At 52.0% G+C, this 18,801-nt stretch overlaps 1 protein-coding gene across 1 annotated transcript; it reads left to right on the forward strand.

Annotated features, from left to right (window-relative positions):
- Positions 1–1,083: 1,083 nt before the first annotated feature.
- Positions 1,084–18,730, forward strand: Pllp (plasmolipin). Its single transcript, XM_057753651.1, has 4 exons — positions 1,084–1,304; positions 15,005–15,178; positions 16,530–16,652; positions 17,931–18,730. The coding sequence occupies exons 1-4, from the start codon at positions 1,170–1,172 to the stop codon at positions 18,045–18,047; spliced, it is 549 nt and encodes a 182-aa protein (XP_057609634.1). The 5' UTR covers positions 1,084–1,169; the 3' UTR covers positions 18,048–18,730.
- The last annotated feature ends 71 nt before the right edge of the window (positions 18,731–18,801 follow it).

Below are 18,801 nucleotides of genomic sequence, written 5' to 3' on the forward strand. Positions count from 1 at the left end.
CCGGCACACCCTCTAGGACAGAGAAGGAGCCACGGTCCAGCCATCTCCAAGTCCTAGATAGTGAGTTCCAACAAGCAGTGCTGAGGATCGAACCCAGGGACTTGTGGTGGCAGCACCACACTAGGGAAAGCATTCTGCCGTGTAGCTCCACCCCCAACCTTTTCCGTATTTTAAAAATTTGATGTACACCTTTAATCGCAGCACTTGGGAAGCTGAGGCAGGTGGATCTCTATGAGTTGGAGGCCAGCCTGGTCTACAGAGCAAGTTCTCTTCTATGCAGATAAACCCTGTCTTGGAACAGCAGCCCAGGAAGTTGCCCAGCCTAGCTTTGAGCTTGCCCTATAGCCCAGGCAGGGCCTGAACTTTCTATCCTCTTGCCTTAGGGCCCTAGTATCTGGGATTAGTGTGTGCAAATAGACTAGACTTTTGTAGCTGTTTTTGACTTTTTGTTCTTTTTTGACAAGATACTGTGTATCCCAGGCTCTCCTGAAATTCACTCTGTAACCCAAGATAATCCTGAATTGATCTGACCTCTCAGTGCTAGGAATAATCCTATGCCTCTCTGCCTTAGATAGTGTTAGTAGTTATTTAGTTGGTTAGTTAGTTTGTTTAGAGACAGGGTCTCACCGTGTAGCCTAGACAAGCCTGGAATTCATTATACAGCCAGGTTAGACTTGAATTTTCCGTGATCCCCTCTCCTCCACTCCTCCTGAGTGCTGAGATTACAGGTATGAGTCACCTCCCTGGTTTGTTTTATCTGTTTAGAAAGGAACCTGCCTGCAGCCTGAAAGGACAGTCCTCCACTGCGTACCCCTAGTCTGGGTAGACTTTTCCCGGACGCTGATTCACAGCGACCCGCTTTCCTCCTAAGGGGGCGCAGCGGGTTTCCCAAGGACACACAACACCCTAGGACTATGTGGGAAAGAGAGAGGTCGCTTTGGTTGCGGGTAGATCAGGACTTCAATATCACTGTCCAGAGAAGCCGGCGAGCCGAGGGTTAAGGGGCGGGGTCTCAGAGAGGGGCGAGGCCTAGGGCGTCGCGGGGCGGGGCGTAGCGCACCTGTGGGATCTGCCCAGGGATCTCACGCAGAGCCCGCAGCGGGAGCCGCAGTTGCAGCCCCGGAGCAGCGCCGGGAGCGCGGCCGGAGCGTTGTGGGCTCCCGAACGCCATGGCCGAGTTCCCGTCGAAAGTTAGCACGAGGACCAGCAGCCCCGCGCAGGGCGTGGGAGCGTCAGTGTCTGCGCTGCGCCCGGACCTGGGCTTCGTGCGCTCCGCCCTCGGGGTGCTCGCGCTACTGCAGCTGGTGAGCCGGGTAGCTCGGTGACGGGATGGGGTATTCTCCAGGGACCCCCAGGACGCGTCCCCCGAGATCGCCTGGAACCTCGCACCTCAGGACGCCTGCGTGGCATCCCTGAGAGCGCAGTAAGACTTCTGTGGAGGGGACCCCACGCCTACCTGGTGGTTCCTGCGGTGAAGCCGCGGCTGAAATCGCCGCGCACAACTGTCCGCCAGTCTGTTCCTCTCCTTCTGCCCTGCCCCCTTCCCTCTGGGACCCGGCCCAGGCCTTCTCGGCCGAGCAAAGTCCACTGCCCACCGGCTCCAGCCGGCCAGTGAGGCAGTCGGACGGCCGTCCGGGACAGGGAAGGACAGCGCATTGGTGTCCCCGACGCGTGCGCTCCCTCCGGGGCACTTGCCCAGGGCCTGCGGGTCGAATCTCCTGCTCTGGGCTGTGGAGATTCGCGGGAGGTCAGAAGTCACGTGCCTGCCACCCTGGGATCTCTGTGCAGACCCCAACTAAGGACTCAAGGATTGCCCCTTCCCACCGGGTGCAATCTGAGGTGTAAGCGGTCTTTTCACGGTACACTCCTGTGAGGGTCTGGAGGCCAAAAATCGAGGTCCACTGGCAGAGGAATAGAGTGTGGTTCTGGAAGTGAGATTAGATCCCTGTCGCCTTCCCTCCAGTAGGCACATCCAGGGCCAGGCTGGGGAGTCGAGAGGCCCTCCGCAGAGATTAGGTCTTGCTTACTCTCCAGGGAGCGGCCACCTCCACCTCGGGCCTCTGCCTTGGTTTCGGATTTCTGATCTTCCTTGTGAGCCCTCACCCATCTTCTCCATCCTCCCCTATCTCCTGCCTGGGTTTGTTTAAAATTCAGATTCCTGGGCCACACCCCCGGAAAAAAATGTGAAATTGCTCTTTGAATCTCCGGAAGTGCAACAAGAAACTTGCATTTAAAAAAAAAAATATTCTCCCGGAATGCTATTTGGATATTGTTTGGTTTTGATGACATTGGGGAGGGGTGGCATGATGGGACCAGTTTAAATCTTCAACAGTAGACATTGTCAACCCGGGAGTGTTGGGCTCTTGGTGATTTGTTTGTTTGGTTTGTTTTATTCAGTTTTGTTTTTGTTTTGAGACAGGGTCGCATATAGCCCAGATTGGTCTTGAATTCTCTCTGTAGCTGAAGCTGCCTTCAAACTCCTTGTGTAGCCGAAGCTAGCCATCTTTCCAAGGGTTTCAATTATTCCCTGGCACCACCATGCCAGGGGTTTCTATTTGGACTCTTTTAACCCCACCCCTGAGGGTCAGCTTTGGGCTCCTGAGAGGAGCTAAGTGGTGGCTTGTGGAAGGGACAGAGAGGAGACAGGTCTAGTCTAGAAGGCTTCTCTGGGAGCTAGAGGGCTTGCTTTCCAGCAGGGCAGCCCCTGGAATGGGAGCCTGGGGTAGTGCAGGGAATGGTGGAGGAACTGCAGGTGGCAGAGTTGAGTGGAGGTCAGGAAAGTAGCTCACAGGCTAAGCAGTTGAAGCATCAGCATCTGGTCTACATCTTATGCGTTTAGGACCAGAACTGGGGTCTTGGTTCTGTTGGTGACCCTTGGAGGTTTGGGAGCATTGAGACATCAGGGTGGGAAGTGATAGGTACCTTTTACTCCCTAGCTCCTTCCCCATATTGGGTCCACAGACCTCACTTGGAGACTGTACCAGTCTGTTTCCTCAGATGTTTCTGTGGCAACCTACTACTCCGCTGGGGCCCAGATGGGGGAGGGACAGAGACAGGCACCATATCTACTGGGAAGCCACAATAGCACACTAGAGGCTAGCCTAGACCTTTTGGCTAGGCATCTTTTTTGTTGTTGTTTTGTTTTTCAGAACAGGGTTTCTCTGTGTAACAGCCCTAACTGTCCTGGAACTCACTTGTAGACCAGGTTGGCCTCGAACTCACAGAGATCCACCGGCCTCTGCCTCCTGAATGCTGGGATTAAGTGCGTGCGCCACTACATCTGGCTGGATTTTTTTTCTCCTCTCAACAGATAAAAACAGGCTCAGAGACTTCTTTCTAATCACTCACCTGCTGGGAGTCGTTTTTCTGACTTCTAATATTTTGCTTTGCTCTTATAGTATGTGGGTGTGGCACTCTAGAGGACGTGGGAGAGGCTCCCTGTCTAGTGCCTGCCCCTGGGGATCAGGGAAGGCTGTTTGGAGGGGGCAGTAACTGAGGAGATGGTGCTCCTTGCTCCCCAGGTTGCTCTGTACCCCAAGGTGTCCCGCACTGCTGGAAAGACAGGTGAGGAGGAAGTCCAAGCTACTTGAGCAAAACATTATTCTTTATCTGTGAACCTGCCTCAGCGTACAGATAACTGATGGTCTTTATACTCTGTAACCTTACCCATCCCCCTCTAGCCCCAGAACAAATATCAGACGGTGCTATTAATGATTAAAACAGAAGAGTTAGTGTATTTCTAAAACCTGATGGTTTGGAGAAGCCCAAAATCTTCATGGTTGAGCTTCCTAGTAATGTAAGTTAAAGGAGAAACACGAATCTTCATAGCTTGCTTCTAAATAGGCAAGCGTGACCTAGAGACAACTCTTCTAGTCGTGAAGCACCAGAGTGCTGTGTGTTACTGCTCTTTGTGTGCACGCGAGTGGAAGGATGCTGTGTGCATGGCTGGAAGGTGCCCATAGTACACCCTAACCACTTTAGAAAAATTGAAAAACGTGGGGCTGAAGTGCCCATCTTTTTGCTAATTTTAACACCGCCCCCCTCCAACTCCAGTTTGGGGACAAAGAATGGTCCTACCTGGGACTCAGTGATAAGCACAGAGGCATTTGAGCAAAGTCACACGGGGGTGGGGTGGGGAAGTGGCATTCGGCAAGGCCAGGCCGCTGCACACAGGTAGGATTTGCACTCAGATCTGGCTCCAGCTATGTTTCCTGTTGCCTTTATTTGGGGGTCTGGGTTCCTAGAGGGTTCCAAGAGAAGGACGACTACTTCAGGAAGGAAGACTCTGCCCAGGCTTTTGGGGAGGGCTTCCTGGCAGAGGTGAGCTCTTAAGAGTGGCTAGATGGATAGGGTTTCAGAAGAAGGTTCTAGTGGGATGAAGTGACTCACAGGTCTATAACCCTGGTGATCATGGACTTGAGGCCAGCCTGAGTTAAATAGTAAGACCCTGTTTTAGGGGAGAGGGGAATGAAGGGGATTTAGGTGAGACGGTGGATTTAGCCCTGGTGCTCAGGACATGGGGACTATGTGATGCTTTGAGGGAATGGGGGCATGGGCAGTGAGCACTTCCTAGCCTTCCTCCTAGGATTGGGAGCAGCCATAAGGGTCTGTTTTTAAGTAAACAAACAGATTAGAGACCTCTTCTGCCACCATAGTGCTCCAAGGTATCATTGAAAACACTGACTGATGGTAGACCTGGAAGCTGAGGTCTTGGGGTTCAAATTCAGACTCTGCCTCCTTCAATTTGGGATGCTAGGGAACGTCCTAATTCCCCACCCCGCTATACCCTTGTCTGTAAAACGGTGATGGTGGAGAAGTAGCGCCCACCAAGGACTTAGCTTGGCACGTGGTGGAGTGAAGGCAGGATTCACTGGGCCCTAGATGCTAGGGCCCTTAGGCAAGTTTAACTGTTTCTGGGGACAAGGAGCTCAGTGCTCAAGGCTTCCTTCATCCTTCCAGTCTTGGGGACATGAGGAAGCTCTTCTTGGTGATTTTGGCTGTCTGGCTGTCCCAGCAGGCAGGCTCTTTTCTCTGTGGAGGGACAGGACAAGGCCCATGAGTTCTGACTTCTGAGAAGGGCCTGCTGTGTTGCTGAGCAGATGCGAGCAGTGGTAGGTGGAGTTGGGGTGACAGTACTGGGGGCTCCCTTAGTACTGATTGACCTGAGGTTGTTTGGTAGTCTGAGTGGAGCCTGCAGGTTCCCGTGATAAAGCCACAGTGCCCTGCGTGGTTAGTTCCTGCCACACTCCTCCTCACTGGTGGGCAAGAGTGTGACAACTTTGGGAATTTATTTGTAATTGCCTAATGAGCGTATGGAAATATCCTCCTTTAAAAAGACTTAAACAAGGCCAGGTGTGGTGATCCCAGCACTTGGGAGGCAGAGGCAGGCCTGGTCTACAGAGCAAGTTTTAGGACAGCTAGTACTGTTACACAGAGAAACCCTGTCTTGAAAAACAAAAACACAAACAAAGAAAAATCCTAGCCAGGCAGGGGTGTGTGTGTGTGTGTGTGTGTGTGTGTGTGTGTGTATGTATGTGTGTGTGTAACCCAGCATTCAGGAGACTGAAGAAACCCAAGGCAGCTCAAGGCCAGCAGCCTGGGCTGCATAGACCCTATGCCACCAGAGCTAAAGTTGTTCTTGGATCCAGCCCCTCCCCCTATGAGGGCAACTGTTTGGAATATTTTCAGTCCCCTTTTTATGCATTTAAAGAACACTGATGGGTGGGGGGAGGGAGAGGTGAGATGGCACAGCAGGCAAAAGCTTGTTCCAAGTCTGGTGGCCCACGTGGTAGAAAAGCAGACTGACTGGCAGTTTGCCCTCCAACCTCTCTAAGGGCTCCGTGGCACGAGAATGCCCATGTGTATGCATATGTGCACACACAATAAAATGAGTGTAGCATTAGAACAGCAGCCGTGGAGTTACAGAGTGTCTGTTGTGTGGGGGTCGCTGTGACACAATGCCTCTGTAGCTTCTGTGGTGCGGTTACAGTGCGTTTGTGGCCTTTCGTTCATTTGGCTACATCTCAATTTTTCTACAGGTCAGCCAACCATTGCATTTTGTTTTGTTTTGTTTTTGTTTTGCCGAGACAGGGTTTTTCTGTGTAGCCTTGTCTGTCCTGGAGTTCACTCTGTAGACCAGGCTGGCCTCGAATTCACATGATCAGCCTGTCTCTGCCTCCCGAGTGCTGGGATTAAAGGCGTGCGCCACTACTGCCCAGCCTAGAGTCTTTATTTCTAAAATTGGTGCTCAGGAGCACAGCTAAGAAATGTAGGCTCCAGGTCTCTTCTTATCAGGGAGCACACTCACCTGACTCTGTAGCAACTCGTGATGCAGCTGGGCCCTGACACACCTGAATTCCCATTCCTTTGTTATTTCCACGCCTCTGTCATGCGTGACTTTGCACGTGCCACTGGTGTCTGTGTGGCATTTTCTGTAAGTGGAACCCCAGGGATCCCAGGGTCAGACGGTATGTGCAGTGTGTTTGTACCCCACCCAGGCTGCAAGAGGGAGCCATCGGGCTGTCCACCTGCAGTTTTCACGCTGTGTTTGTTGTGTTTCATTTTAACACACACCCAGCCTTCTTTTTACTCCTTTCAGTCTCGAAGATAAGGTGTCCCTAAGTTGCCCAGGCTGGCCTTGAACTCACTTTGTAGCTTAAACAATGCACCTGAACCACGACCCTCTAGCCTTAACTTCTCTTGCAGTTGAGAAGACAGGGCAGGCCTGTGTCACCACCCCTGCACCTGGGAGTGGATGGAGAGTGTCCTCCATGGAGGTCACAGCTGTGTCCTCTCCAGTAGGTGCCTGCCCCGTGGTTACCCTGGCTGGTGATATGACACACTCTGGACACACTCCAATCTGATAGGCAGAGGTAGCAGGTCCGTGTGTGGGGACATTCTGTCCCCTCTGCCTTTATTTCTTTCTGGTGTCTGAAAATTGAGTCAAGCTGAGACCTTTCCACGATTCAATGTCATTAATAAGGTCTGTTTTGAGCTTGGCCATCTGCATTCATCATAGCCAGAGAGCATGCTGAGGAGACGGCCTCGACAGTTGTCCAGTGGACTACCCTGCAATAGTCACCTTTTCCCGTATGGACACATTCTGAGGCTGGGCTGAGCCCTAGGGACGGCTCTGCACGGACTCAGCTGTGGTAAATCTTGGTTTATCAGTTAACACAACAAGAGATTAACCATGATCATTGTAGCAACACAGTTTTAGGAAAGATTTTTAAAATTTATAAATTGGACCAGGCATGGGGCCTACTACTTTAATCCCAACACTGCACTCAGGAGGCAGAGGCAGGCGGATCTCTGTGAGTTTGAAGCCAGCTTGGCCTACATAGTGATCTCCAGGCTACACAAGACTACATAGTAAGCCCTGTTTCAAAAAACAAACCTATCTAAATAAAATGAATTATTATTTAAATTAAAGATTGCTGTGTGTGTGTGTGTGTGTGTGTGTGTGTGTGTGTGTAAGTCACAGGCAAGCTACTCTATGAATCAAGAGACCGGAGGACAACTTGCGGGTGTTGGTTCTCTTTTTACAACATGGGTCTCAAGTCTGGAGCTCAGGTCATGAGAGTGGGTTGCAGGCACCTTTACCCAGAGCCATATTGCCAGCCCTGTAATACTTATTTAAAAATTATATAGCAAGTGGAGCGTGTTGGCACGTGGTCCCAGCCGTCAGGAGCCTAAGGAAGGAGATTAGTGTGTTCAAGGCCATCCTGGGCTACACAGGGCGCACCACCAACCATCTTGGGCTAAGTAATAGGATCCTGTCTCTAAAAACCAAACTTAACCAATGAACTACCATTAAGAATCTTTTCCCCTGGTTGGTGGTGGCACTTTTAATCCCACTCTCTGGTGACAGAGACAGGCAGATCTGAGTTCAAGTTCAGCCTGGTCTACAAAGTGAGTTCCAGGGCAGCCAGGATTGTTAAACAGAGAAACCCTGTCTTGAAAAACCAGAAAGAAAAAAAAAACTTTCTAAAGAAATGAAAATGTTATTAGATTGGGAATTATACATAGTTTGTGGCTATGTCAAAAGCTGGGAGGGGTGTGGATGTCAGGGTCAGAGAGGGAAGGCACTTCCCTCAGGGTCACACATTGAGTTCAGGACTACCTGGGGGTTTTCCCAAGTCGTCTATAAGCAGAAAGTGACCAGTGTTTCAGGAAGAAACCAGCTCACATTTGCAAAGTCATCCTGTGCGGTCGGCAATTGCCATCGGGCTGCGGTGGCTGGACTATGTTGACCGCTGTCTTTGTGGTTGCTGTGAGCCTAGGTGGGGGCTGTTTTCCTTGGCAGCCGCTGACCCAGCCCTGGGTCTGACAGTATGGGGCTCTGGCTTTTGCTGCTGGGCAGGGTCAGCGCCTCCTGTTTGCTCAGGGAGGAGAGGCAGGGTGGCACACCAGGGTCTCTGAGGGAGGACTGGGCTGAAGGTTAGGCGGGTCCTGGTCTCAGGCAGGCTCTGAAGCTCAGCTATGGCAGGGCTGGGTGGTATCTGACACCAGATGAACTTCTGTTAGCCTGGGGTGTGTGGAGCGTGCCTGGCACCAGCCCCTCCTGGGAATGGAGTCCAGAGAGATATGCTGGGGCCACCACCAGGAAAAGAGGAAGGACTTGCCCCTGGCTGCTCAGCCAGATCTGTATAAACTTCACCAGGCTGAGAAATTCACAGGCTGTGCTAGCTCCAGAGCTCTGACATTCCCGGCAGTGACAGTTCCTCCAGGCACTAGTTCATGTCCCTTAGGTCAGATCCTCATCCTCTAAAAGAGCCTCAATTTTCCTTCTGTGAAATGGGCTGAGTGCTGGGAACTTTCTTCTCTGGGAAGAAAGTTGGTCCCGGAGAGAGGAAGGCCCAGGAAGCGAAGGGCCTGGCTAGCTGGGGCAGTACATACAAGGGCTCTACCTGGGCCTTCTCAAGAAGAACAAGAACTCCCTAAGATGCCCTCATGGCTGGCTGGATTCTAGTGTTGGGAAGACCCAGATGGGTATTATGCAACCCCCTGGGGAAGAGAGAGGAGTGTGACATAGACTGGGTGCTGTGAATTTCTGAAACCCTTTTGGACACATTGCCTCTTGCTGGGGAGCCAGAAGAGACAGAGGGAGGGTGGGAGTCACAAAGCCTACACCTGCCTCGCATACCTGAATGGGACCAGAAGGAGACCTGCAGAGCCTCTTGCAGAGGGCAGTGGTCTGAGTTCGGGTTGGGTAGATTTTCCTACTAAATAATAATAACAACAATACATTTAATTATTTATTATTATTGCTGTTATTATTGAGACAGGACAGGGTCTTGTGAAATCCCGGTTGGCTTCAGACTTGTGGCAACCCTCCTGCCTCTACCTCTCAAGGATGATCATGTTGTTGAATATATTTCAGTCCGTATGACTCAGCCATCGGCGTGTGCACACGCGTGCATGTGTATGTGTGTGTACCTTTGTACCTCTGGATTTTAAACACTCTCTTTTAGACCTAGGACTTACCGATAGCAGGTGGCACAGAGAAGGCTGCATCTGGAATCCCGCAATGCTAGTCAAGGCCCAGGCGGGCTCCTGCAGGCCAGGCCCAGCTGCCCACGACCCTGCTGCCTTCTGTGCACCTGGAACCGCCTGGCACAGAACTGGCCCCGGGAGAGTGTGCCCTGGCTGAGTGACTCAGTGGAATTCCTTGTGTGTCTGCTTCAGATAGAGAGGGGGACAGCTGGGTGGTTCCTGGTCTTCTTTGGGATCTGCATGGCCCCCGCGTTCTAGAATGCTTCATATCCAGGGCAGGAATTCCAAGGTGCCTCCCCCAGCCCTCCTTTGACACAGAGGGGGTGGTGTGTGGTAGTGGTGTGGCCTGCCCAGGCGCCTGGAGCCTCTGTCTCTTACCCCTTTGTCTCCTGGGACACAATGGGTGACTTTTTGTCCCCATAAAGTCCCTTTCAGTGTAGGGAGAAGGGCCAGGATGGGGGTGGAGGTTGGGCTAGGCCAGGCCAGTCTAGGCCAAGTTGTGCATGTCCTCAGCTGCCTATAGCTGTGCCCTGAGTGAGGGGGGACCCCAAGAAGGGTCTTGCAGCCACCCTGGGCCTCAGTTTCCTGGTAGTGCAGCGAGGAGCAGCCACTGAGGCCTGTGGAAGACTTGGCACGACTCATCACCTTTGGAGGGTTGGTCTTTGCTCTTCCTAAAACATTTGGCTTAATTGCTAACATTTAAACACTGGAGATGCCAACAAGGAAGCAATTTCTAACATTCCCTCAAGACTCAGCAGCTCTGATGGGAGTGGCTCTGGACAGAGCCCTTGTCTAGCATCGCTCAGCAGCCCTTAGCTCCCCAGGGCTGCGTGTCCACCAGTAACATGCTTTCCTGTTCCAGAAGCCTCGCTCAGCCCTTGGGACCTAGTGTCAACCTCAAGGTCTAGTTGCTTCCCCTACTGGAAGCTCCCTTGCTCTGCCCTCACTTTCCTGTGGTTTAACTAAACCACATAACCACCCCCCCACCCCCCCTGCTATGGCCCCAGAGTCCACCTGCCCGGCGTCAGGGTAGACATTGTTGTCCCTGAACCTCTCACCCAATAGAAAGCTCCTTCGTGTGCCCCAGATGAGGACAGAAAGCTTGTGTGAGTCTCCCAAGGCCACACAGTGAGTTGGCTTGGGTCTGACACTGTCTAGAAAGTAGGGGGTAGATGGACCCAGAGGTCAAGGTGACCCAGACTGCCGGAGGTAGAATTGCATTCTCTTCTGGAGTCCCCCGAGATTCTCTTTGTCCCCCTTTTCACTTCCCTAACCCTTATCACAGGTTACTTTGCCAGTGGGGAATTCCTCCACCCTATATCTAAAACTGATCTTCCTTCTGGTTCCCCTTCCCCTTCTGCTTTGTTTCCCACACACCTACCCTGTGAGCATGCGTATTTGAGTAGTTTATGTTTTTTATCTGGCACAACTTGCTGGTGTGGGAGCACCCTGAGGGTGGGGCACCCTGACACAGAAGTGTTGCAGTGGAGGGTTGTGAAGAGAGGCACCCAGGGACAGGTCACGCTAGAGGGACGTCTGAGCTACGGGAGACCTGTGCTGGACCCAGAGTTCTGGGAGAGGTCACAGGGTCAGGGAGTAGAACTGAGGACTCTTGATTCTCTGCTCCCAGCCACCTGCTGCTTTTTGCTATCCCTGAAGAGTGGAGCCCATGCTGCGGCAAGGCTTCTGGTGCTTCCGGTAGAGTGGGATCTGCACCAGCTGGCATTTCAGTGAGTCCCAGGGGGTCCTGCAGCTTCTGGAACCTCCCTGGCAGGACCACCCACATCAATGGAAGGGTCAGTGAAATACCCAGGCTGATGGCTTAAGAGAAACCAGTTTGTTGGGTTCTAAAAGAGGAATGGGCCTTCCTCGTTCTAGGGCAGAAACCAAGTCTGCTGCCTGGGCTCGGAGCCAGGCACAGCAGCCCAAAGGTTCACAAATTCTCCTACCTATCTACTGCTTTATCTATAACGTGTTTGCTGATCTGGAAAAGAAGGGTGGAGTCAGACAGGGTGGGGACTCGTGGGTTCCTACAGCCCTGCCCTTGGTAGGGGCTGACACATTTTGCTCTATCCATCCCTCCCCCCAATAACTCCTTTGTCACAGCTCTAGCAAGGCAGAGCCGGGTCCCAGGCTCACCCACCCTTTACCTACAGTGCACAGTATGTCTCCTGAGCACTTGTGGGAACATGGTAAGATGGCTTGGAGAGAGGAGGGCACGCATGTAAACCTTTTCTGGATTGTCACTCGGATGCCTTTTCTAACTTCCTTTCAGATGGTAGGAACCAGACAACCCAGCGGCAGGGTGAGAGACCTGGAACCTACTTCATATGAGAGCGGACAGCCCTAGCAGGCTCATCTTCCTGCTTCTTACTGGGGAAGCTGCCTGAGCTGGTACTCCAAGGAGTCTCCATTTTCCTGATGGAAAAGACCTCACCCAGCTCTGGGGCTTTGTGGCCTTTCTAGTGTGTCTGTTTCAGGCACAGTGATTTGGGGTTGGGGTGGGGGTAAAGGGTGTGTGGGCGCCAGGTGAGGTGCCACATGCTTGTGATATCAGTACTTGGGAAGCAGAAGTAGGGGTTCAAGGTCTCTCTGGATTAATGACAGCTTGCCAAGAAAGAGAGAAGCGGGGTCGGGGGAGAAACAGGAAGGAAGAGAGGGAAGAAGGTGTGTGGAGCCTATTCCAAGATAGCCAAGATATCTCGTCCTGAGTGTGTGTGTGTGTGGCGGGGGGTGGGAGGGATGAGCACACTGAAGTACGTATGTGGAGGTCAGAGGACAACTTTCAGGGGTCATTCTCCCCCACCATGTGGGTTCTGGAGATCTAACTCAGGTCGTCGGATTTGGTGACAAGTGCCTTTGGCTACTGAGCTCTCTCCCGGGCCCTTGTAGTTCAACGAGGGCTTTGTCAGTTTGACAAGTGACCACAGGCTAGGAAGGCCCTGCTACTCTGTCCCTCTTCTTGCTGTAAAGTGGGCACAGGGGCCAACACCCGGGCCTGCTTGGGAGGGCAAGAACAGATGGGAGGATGCTCTGTGACATGGGGTGTCTGGGGCTCACACCAGCTAGGAGAGCAGAATCTGTCTTTACCCTGCAAATGCATACTCCAAACCAAAAAGAAACTTCCCTGAGATAGATCTTTGGTGGGGTGTTTTAGAAGGAGAGGGTTGGCAGGGCCCCAGCTTTGGGTCCTAAGTCCTGTGGTGAGGACCTTTCTGGGAACAGCAGAGTGGGCAGCCAGAGGTAGGGACTTCTTCCCAAAGACCAGCCTCCAGAGTACAGTGTTGCTCCTAATATCTGACCAAAAGTGGTCTCGTCCTTGGACCGGAGTCACTAGTTTCCATGTGTGCAGGCAGAAGGAGGAACAACCCTCCTGTGTCTTAGCAAAGGAGCCTCTTTCTCCAGAGCCACAGCAGATTTCTATATTCAGAGTTCCAGACAGGAGTGCCTGTTCCCCAACCTAGAGATCCTCGGCCAGCAGAGGGGCTGGGGAGGCGGAGGACAGCCATGGCGTGGTACTTCCCTTGGGCCTCCCCCAGGCTCCTTGGACTGCGCCCTACAGAAAGTCTGTGTGTGGACCTCTCTGGGTTTGGTGCCTACGTAGGGGCTCCAGGGGAAGGAAACACAGGCTCCTGGGTAAATCTGAACTTCCAGCTTTGAGGGGCTGCCTGAGGTGGGCGTGGTCCCTGCACTGTTATAAATGAAGGGGGCTGGAGAGATGGCTGGGCGGTTAAGAGCATTGGCTGCTCTTGCAGAGGGCCCGTTTTCAAATCCCAGCACCCACACGGCAGCTCATAACACCTGTAACTCCAGTTTCAGGTGATCTAACACCTTCACACTGATAGACATGCAGGCGAACACACGCACATAAAATAAAAATAAATTAATTAGGCTGGGCAGTGGTGGCATTAATACAGCATTCTGTGAGTTCGAGACTGTAAAACAAACAAACAAGTAAAAAAAAAAAAAACTAAAACAAAACAAAAAGGAATCAAATGAGGCGAGGAAGCCCAGACCAGCTGTGAGGGGAAAGTTGCACAGGTGGGAAGGGAAACAGGTTCTCAACAAAGTCCATTCTGTTAGCTTCAGCATGCACAGTCAGGGATGTCCAGTTATCTTGCTATGGGAAACAGTGTAACAGGCAGTCACTTGGCCTTCCTTTGTGAGGCAGGATGGCAACACCTGTAGGAGAGACAACTGGGAGGTAGGGCCAGTGGAGGGGGAGGAGCATTAGGCTGGAGGATTCAGAACCCTAGAGACAGTCTCTGCTCTGCTGAGCCACGAAAAGCACACAGAGACTGTTCCCATTGGTGTGGAGGATGTCCTGGGAACGGGATTTTTTTTCTTTGTCCAGAGACTAATTTTTATTACAGTTATTTATTTATTGTATGTGCACACACTATTTATCATATGTGCACACACTTATGTACACATGCTTGTATCAGATGATAACTTGCAGGGGTTGGTTCTCTCTACCACGTGGGTCCCAGGATTCAAACATAGGCTTGGTGGCAAGGGCCCTTATCCCCCAGGACATCTCTCACACTCTTTTCTCTTTCTTTCTTTCTTTCTTTCTTTCTTTCTTTCTTTCTTTCTTTCTTTCTTTCTTTCTCTTTTCTCTCTCTCTCTCTCTCTCTCTCTCTCTCTCTCTCTCTCCCTCTCTCTCCCTCTCTGTCCTTCTCTCTCTCTTTCTTTTTGGCTTTTCGAGACAGGGTTTCCCTGTGTAACAGTTTTACCCTAGGCCATCAAGCCTGGCAGTAGGCAAATTTATCTGGCAGTAGGCAAATTTATCCATCTCAACGGCCCCCAAAGGAAAGCCTTTGGGACCGAGTGAGCACTCTCCTTCCACTGTGGGTTCTGGAGGTGAGCTCAGCTACAGTTTCCTGCTGAGCCTTCTCAAAGCTCCCCACCCCCCTTTTTAGACAGAGGTTTTGTTTTGAGCTGGGTTCACACATCTCAGGCTGGCCTATAACTCACTAGGTAGCTGTTGGCCTTGAACTCAAGTCTCCTGCATTTTCCTCCGGTGTTGGGATTACAGGTATTGGCCTCCGTGCCCGTGTTTGTTACAAAGTGGAGGTCCTGTACTGTTGTGGTGAGCAGTGGTGTAAAAGATCACATACTCTATGGGAGACACTGTTCCCACATGGATGGCAGTGTCTGGGGACTTGGAAGGGCCTTCTGTCACAGCACAGCGGCGATTGAGGAAGCAGAGGAGCGGCCAGACAAGATCCTCAGCACAGAAGTATACAGCAGGGGGCAAGTCAAGGTTTCTTTGAAAAAAGCTTTTTTATCACGCCAGTGGAGGTCAGTGGGCAACTTTTGGTAGCCAGTTCTCTCCTTATGCCCTCGAGCTGTAGGCATCGAGCTCGGGTTGCCAGGCTTGTGGCAAGCGTTTTACTGTTTGAGCCATCTTGAGAGCAGGCCAAGATTTGTTTGAGTTAACAAGAAAGGAGGCCTGGGTCTCCGGCCGGAGCTGTGGGACTCTGAGATGCCCCTGTTTTTTCCACAGGTGCTGGGTTTGTTGGTGTGGGCCCTGATTGCTGACACGCCGTACCACCTGTACCCTGCCTATGGCTGGGTCATGTTTGTTGCTGTCTTCCTCTGGCTGTTGACAATCTTCTTCTTCATCAGCTACCTGTTTCAGCTGCACATGAAGTTGTACATGGTGCCCTGGCCATTGGTGGTAAGTCTGGGTCAGGGGTACTGTGTGGCTCCAGGCTAAGCCCTCTTAGTGATCCTTGACCTTCCATAAATGTGAAGTGGAGGGGGGCTGGTTGTGATCCTTCTGCCTCTTCACTACCTGAAGAGCTGGGGTGGAAAGACACATTTATGATCTAAGTAGATGCCCTACTTTGCCCTGGGAAGGGACCAGCAGCAAGGGGCTGTTGAGCAAGTCCGCAAGATGTCCTTGCAGATACTGTACCTTCTTGAGGGTGGTCAGAGTGTCTCCAGGAGGCCTTGCAGCCCTGGAGAGGATGGGTGCCTCAGGTTTGTCTCAGGCAGGTCTCCTCTGACTGGAGGAAGCACCCTGGCCAGACACAGAAAATGGTTCATTTTTTTTTTCTTTCTGGAACCCGGAACACCCATGCAGCTGGGTCTGAGGCTTTCAGTGAGCACAGAGGCACATGATTGTAAGGCAAGCGAGTCTGGGACTAGGCGGTGATTGTGTACAATTCAATGCCTGTTTAACCAGAGGAAACGTGAGTCATGCTGAGACAGAATGGGTTTGTTAGATCTTGTATCGTTGGCCAGAGCCTGGCAGGGTGTGCAGTTGTCACTGTACTTGGGGACATGATTTGGGATTGAGGTGGTAGCGGCTGGACTCCTGACTGAGGGTCAGACTCCCTCTGAATATCCCTGGGCCCCAAAGGAAGAATCCTGCACGGCAGGAGACTTGTCTCTGAGGCCAGAATGGGGCTCCAGTACAGCGCTCCATGAAGGCCAGTTGGGTTCTGTTTCTGTGCCAGGCAGGAGCTGGGTGATGATCCCACAACTCTGATATAGAGACCACCAATCCTTGAAAGGGCCAGGCAAGGTAGACTAGTGAACTGGGCCTGGAAGGTTCCAGAAACCTCACACGTACCTGGCCCTGGGGAGCTGCCACTGTCCAGCATCAGCCTCGAGGGGAGGTATTTTGTTTGTTGTTTTGATGGTGCTAGGGGTAAAACTCAGGACCTCACAAAGGCGGGACAAATGCTTTACCAGTGAGACTCACGCCCAGTCTCCTTGGTGTTCTGTACAGATTCCCTGTTTAGGATAATGCCAAAGGGAGTCATGGATTTCTTGCATTGGTGGCGAGAGGGGTGTGAGACGTTATCCTAGGCCCAGCCGCAAGGCCAAGTGCTGATGTGGTCACAGGGAGGGTGTGGCTATGGCCGTGTGCCACGTATGTATTGAGTGGCCTGCCTTTCTTTAGCTGGTTAGAGGTGAGTGGCTTGTTGCCATGGCAGAGGAGTTGCCTGGTAGCCTGGCACTGTCCTGGGGTGGGGATACTCCCTGTGGATGTTTTATGGCTGCTTTCCCTTGCCCCACAGTTGATGGTCTTTTTCATCTCTGCCACGGTTCTCTATATTACTGCCTTTATCACTTGTGCCTCAGCGGTCGATCTGACGTCCCTGAAGGGCTCCCGGCCATATAACCAGCGCTCGGCTGCCTCTGTAAGTATGCTCCCGAGGCTGAGGCTCCAGCCTTCTGCAGGGGATCCACCAGCCCAGGCCTGTGTGCTCACAGGTTCCCGGACGCTCAGTGTCACTCAGTTTTCCTTAGGGACCTGGACACTTGGATCATTGTGGACCTCTGCTGAGCCACACTCGTTTTGCTTCACGTCACCTGGGGTGGTTGTTAATCACTATGTTCTGTCTGCAGTTTTGACTTGTATTCTCTTACAGAAAGTCTAGACTCCGGCTGTGTCAAATGGCCGTTCGCACTCTGCCCACAAGGCCCTGTACATTGCCCTAGAGTCGGAGCCCATGGGTTCTTTTTCAGACAAGGAAATCGGAGTTGTGGTCATGTCCAGGACAGGGCAGCCCTTGGTGTCTTCCCTCTTCCCAGTTAAGAGAGGTTTTAAAATTAGTGAACTCGCTGGGTGCTGGTGGTACATGGGTGCTGGTGGTACACGCCTTTAATCCCAGCACTTGGGAGGCAGAAGCAGGTAGATCTCTGCAAGTTCGAGGCCAGCCTGGTCTACAAGAGCAAGCTCCAGGACAGGCTCCAAAGCTACAGAGAATCCCTGTCTCAAAACCCACCCCCCCCAAAAAAAAAAATTTATTGAGCTCACTCTTGGGAACTGAGCCTAAGCTACAGAAAACACAGGTCGGCATACAGAGTATGAACTGGTTCAGGAAACTCCTTTTGAGTATTGTTACTGTTGTTATGTTTTCAGTTCTAGGCCTAGAACCATAGGGCCTTATGAGGCTGGGCAAACACTCTACTTCTGAGCCCCAGCCCTGAATGGTTTTTTTTGTTTGTTTTTGTTTTTTTTCGAGACAAGTTTTCTCTGTAGCTTTGGAGCCTGTCCTGGAACTAGCTCTTGTAGACCAGGCTGGCCTCAAACTCACAGAGATCCACCTGCCCCAGCCCTGAATGTTTCCTATGGACGTTAAGTCCCTGTGAAGTGTGTGAAGTTACCCCATAGTCACTATTACACTGAGTAGTTGGACACTCTTGGTTGCCCCTGGTACCACCTGACATGTCTGGCCTGTGTGGTTCCGTTGCCCCTACCCTTAGAACATAATGTCAGCTGTGTGGTGTGTGTGGCTGGGTCTAAGGGGTGTGGCTGCCAGAACAAATGGTTCTGATTGACTCAAGGGGCTGGAGCTCAAGATTTATCCCCAAGTCCATCTAGGGAGACCACTTGGTCTGCTGTCGCTGACCCCATATGGTTCCCTTGCTCTCTCTGACTGACCACCTTGGCCCCTTTTCTTCTTTCCTGCCAGTTTTTTGCTTGCCTGGTGATGATTGCCTATGGAGCGAGTGCTTTCTTCAGCTTCCAGGCCTGGCGAGGAGTGGGCAGCAATGCGGCTACGAGTCAGATGGCCGGAGGCTACTCTTAGACCAGCCATGCTATGGCCTGAGCTGCGGCTGGGTCTTAGCACAGGGTCACCCCCAATCTTACTAGACTCAAGCTCTCCAGTACCCCTGAGGAACAGGCCCAAGCAGGCATAGAAGGGCTGCCAAGAACCAGCAGTGGGGACTTCCTCCCCACCCCCCTTATTCAGCAGAAAGTGACGGGGGATGTGGGCTCTCATGGCTCTGCCTTGCCACCAGAGGACTTCAGTATCCCAGGCTGGGCCACCCTTCTCACCCAGCACTAAATGCACTAACAGACCTTCAGCCTCCAACCTGCCACAGTATAAGCCTAACAAGCGACAGATTGTTGTGGGAGAAGCTAAGTGAGCCCACAGGCTGTTCTGGTCCCAGCTTCCCTGCTCCCGCCCCAAGCCAACGTGTCACCGGTAGAGGGACTTTCATAGGAACAGTTGGGATTTCAGACTGGGCTCTTTCAGTTAGTCTCAGGCAATTTCCAATGGTGGTGAGCCTTGCCCTGTTCTCCCTCTTTGGAAAAGCTAGCAGCAGTGCAGGGTGCTGCCCCTGGCTGTTGATTAGGTACAGGGGACTTCAAGGAGGGGGAGGAGGAAGCAGGGCCTTCTCTGGTGAGTTGTCACGGGGTTGATGGAGACTCTTGTTTGGAATTAGTATTTTTTACAATTTAAATAAAAACTGTCTGTTTGGAAAGGTGTTATTCATGGCCTTAGCTGTTTATTAAGATTTGACCTTTTGGTCCTTTAAGAAAAAACCAGCAACAAT

The sequence above is a fragment of the Chionomys nivalis genome, chromosome 21, assembly GCF_950005125.1.
Source record: "Chionomys nivalis chromosome 21, mChiNiv1.1, whole genome shotgun sequence".
NCBI classification, from domain to species: domain Eukaryota; kingdom Metazoa; phylum Chordata; class Mammalia; order Rodentia; family Cricetidae; genus Chionomys; species Chionomys nivalis.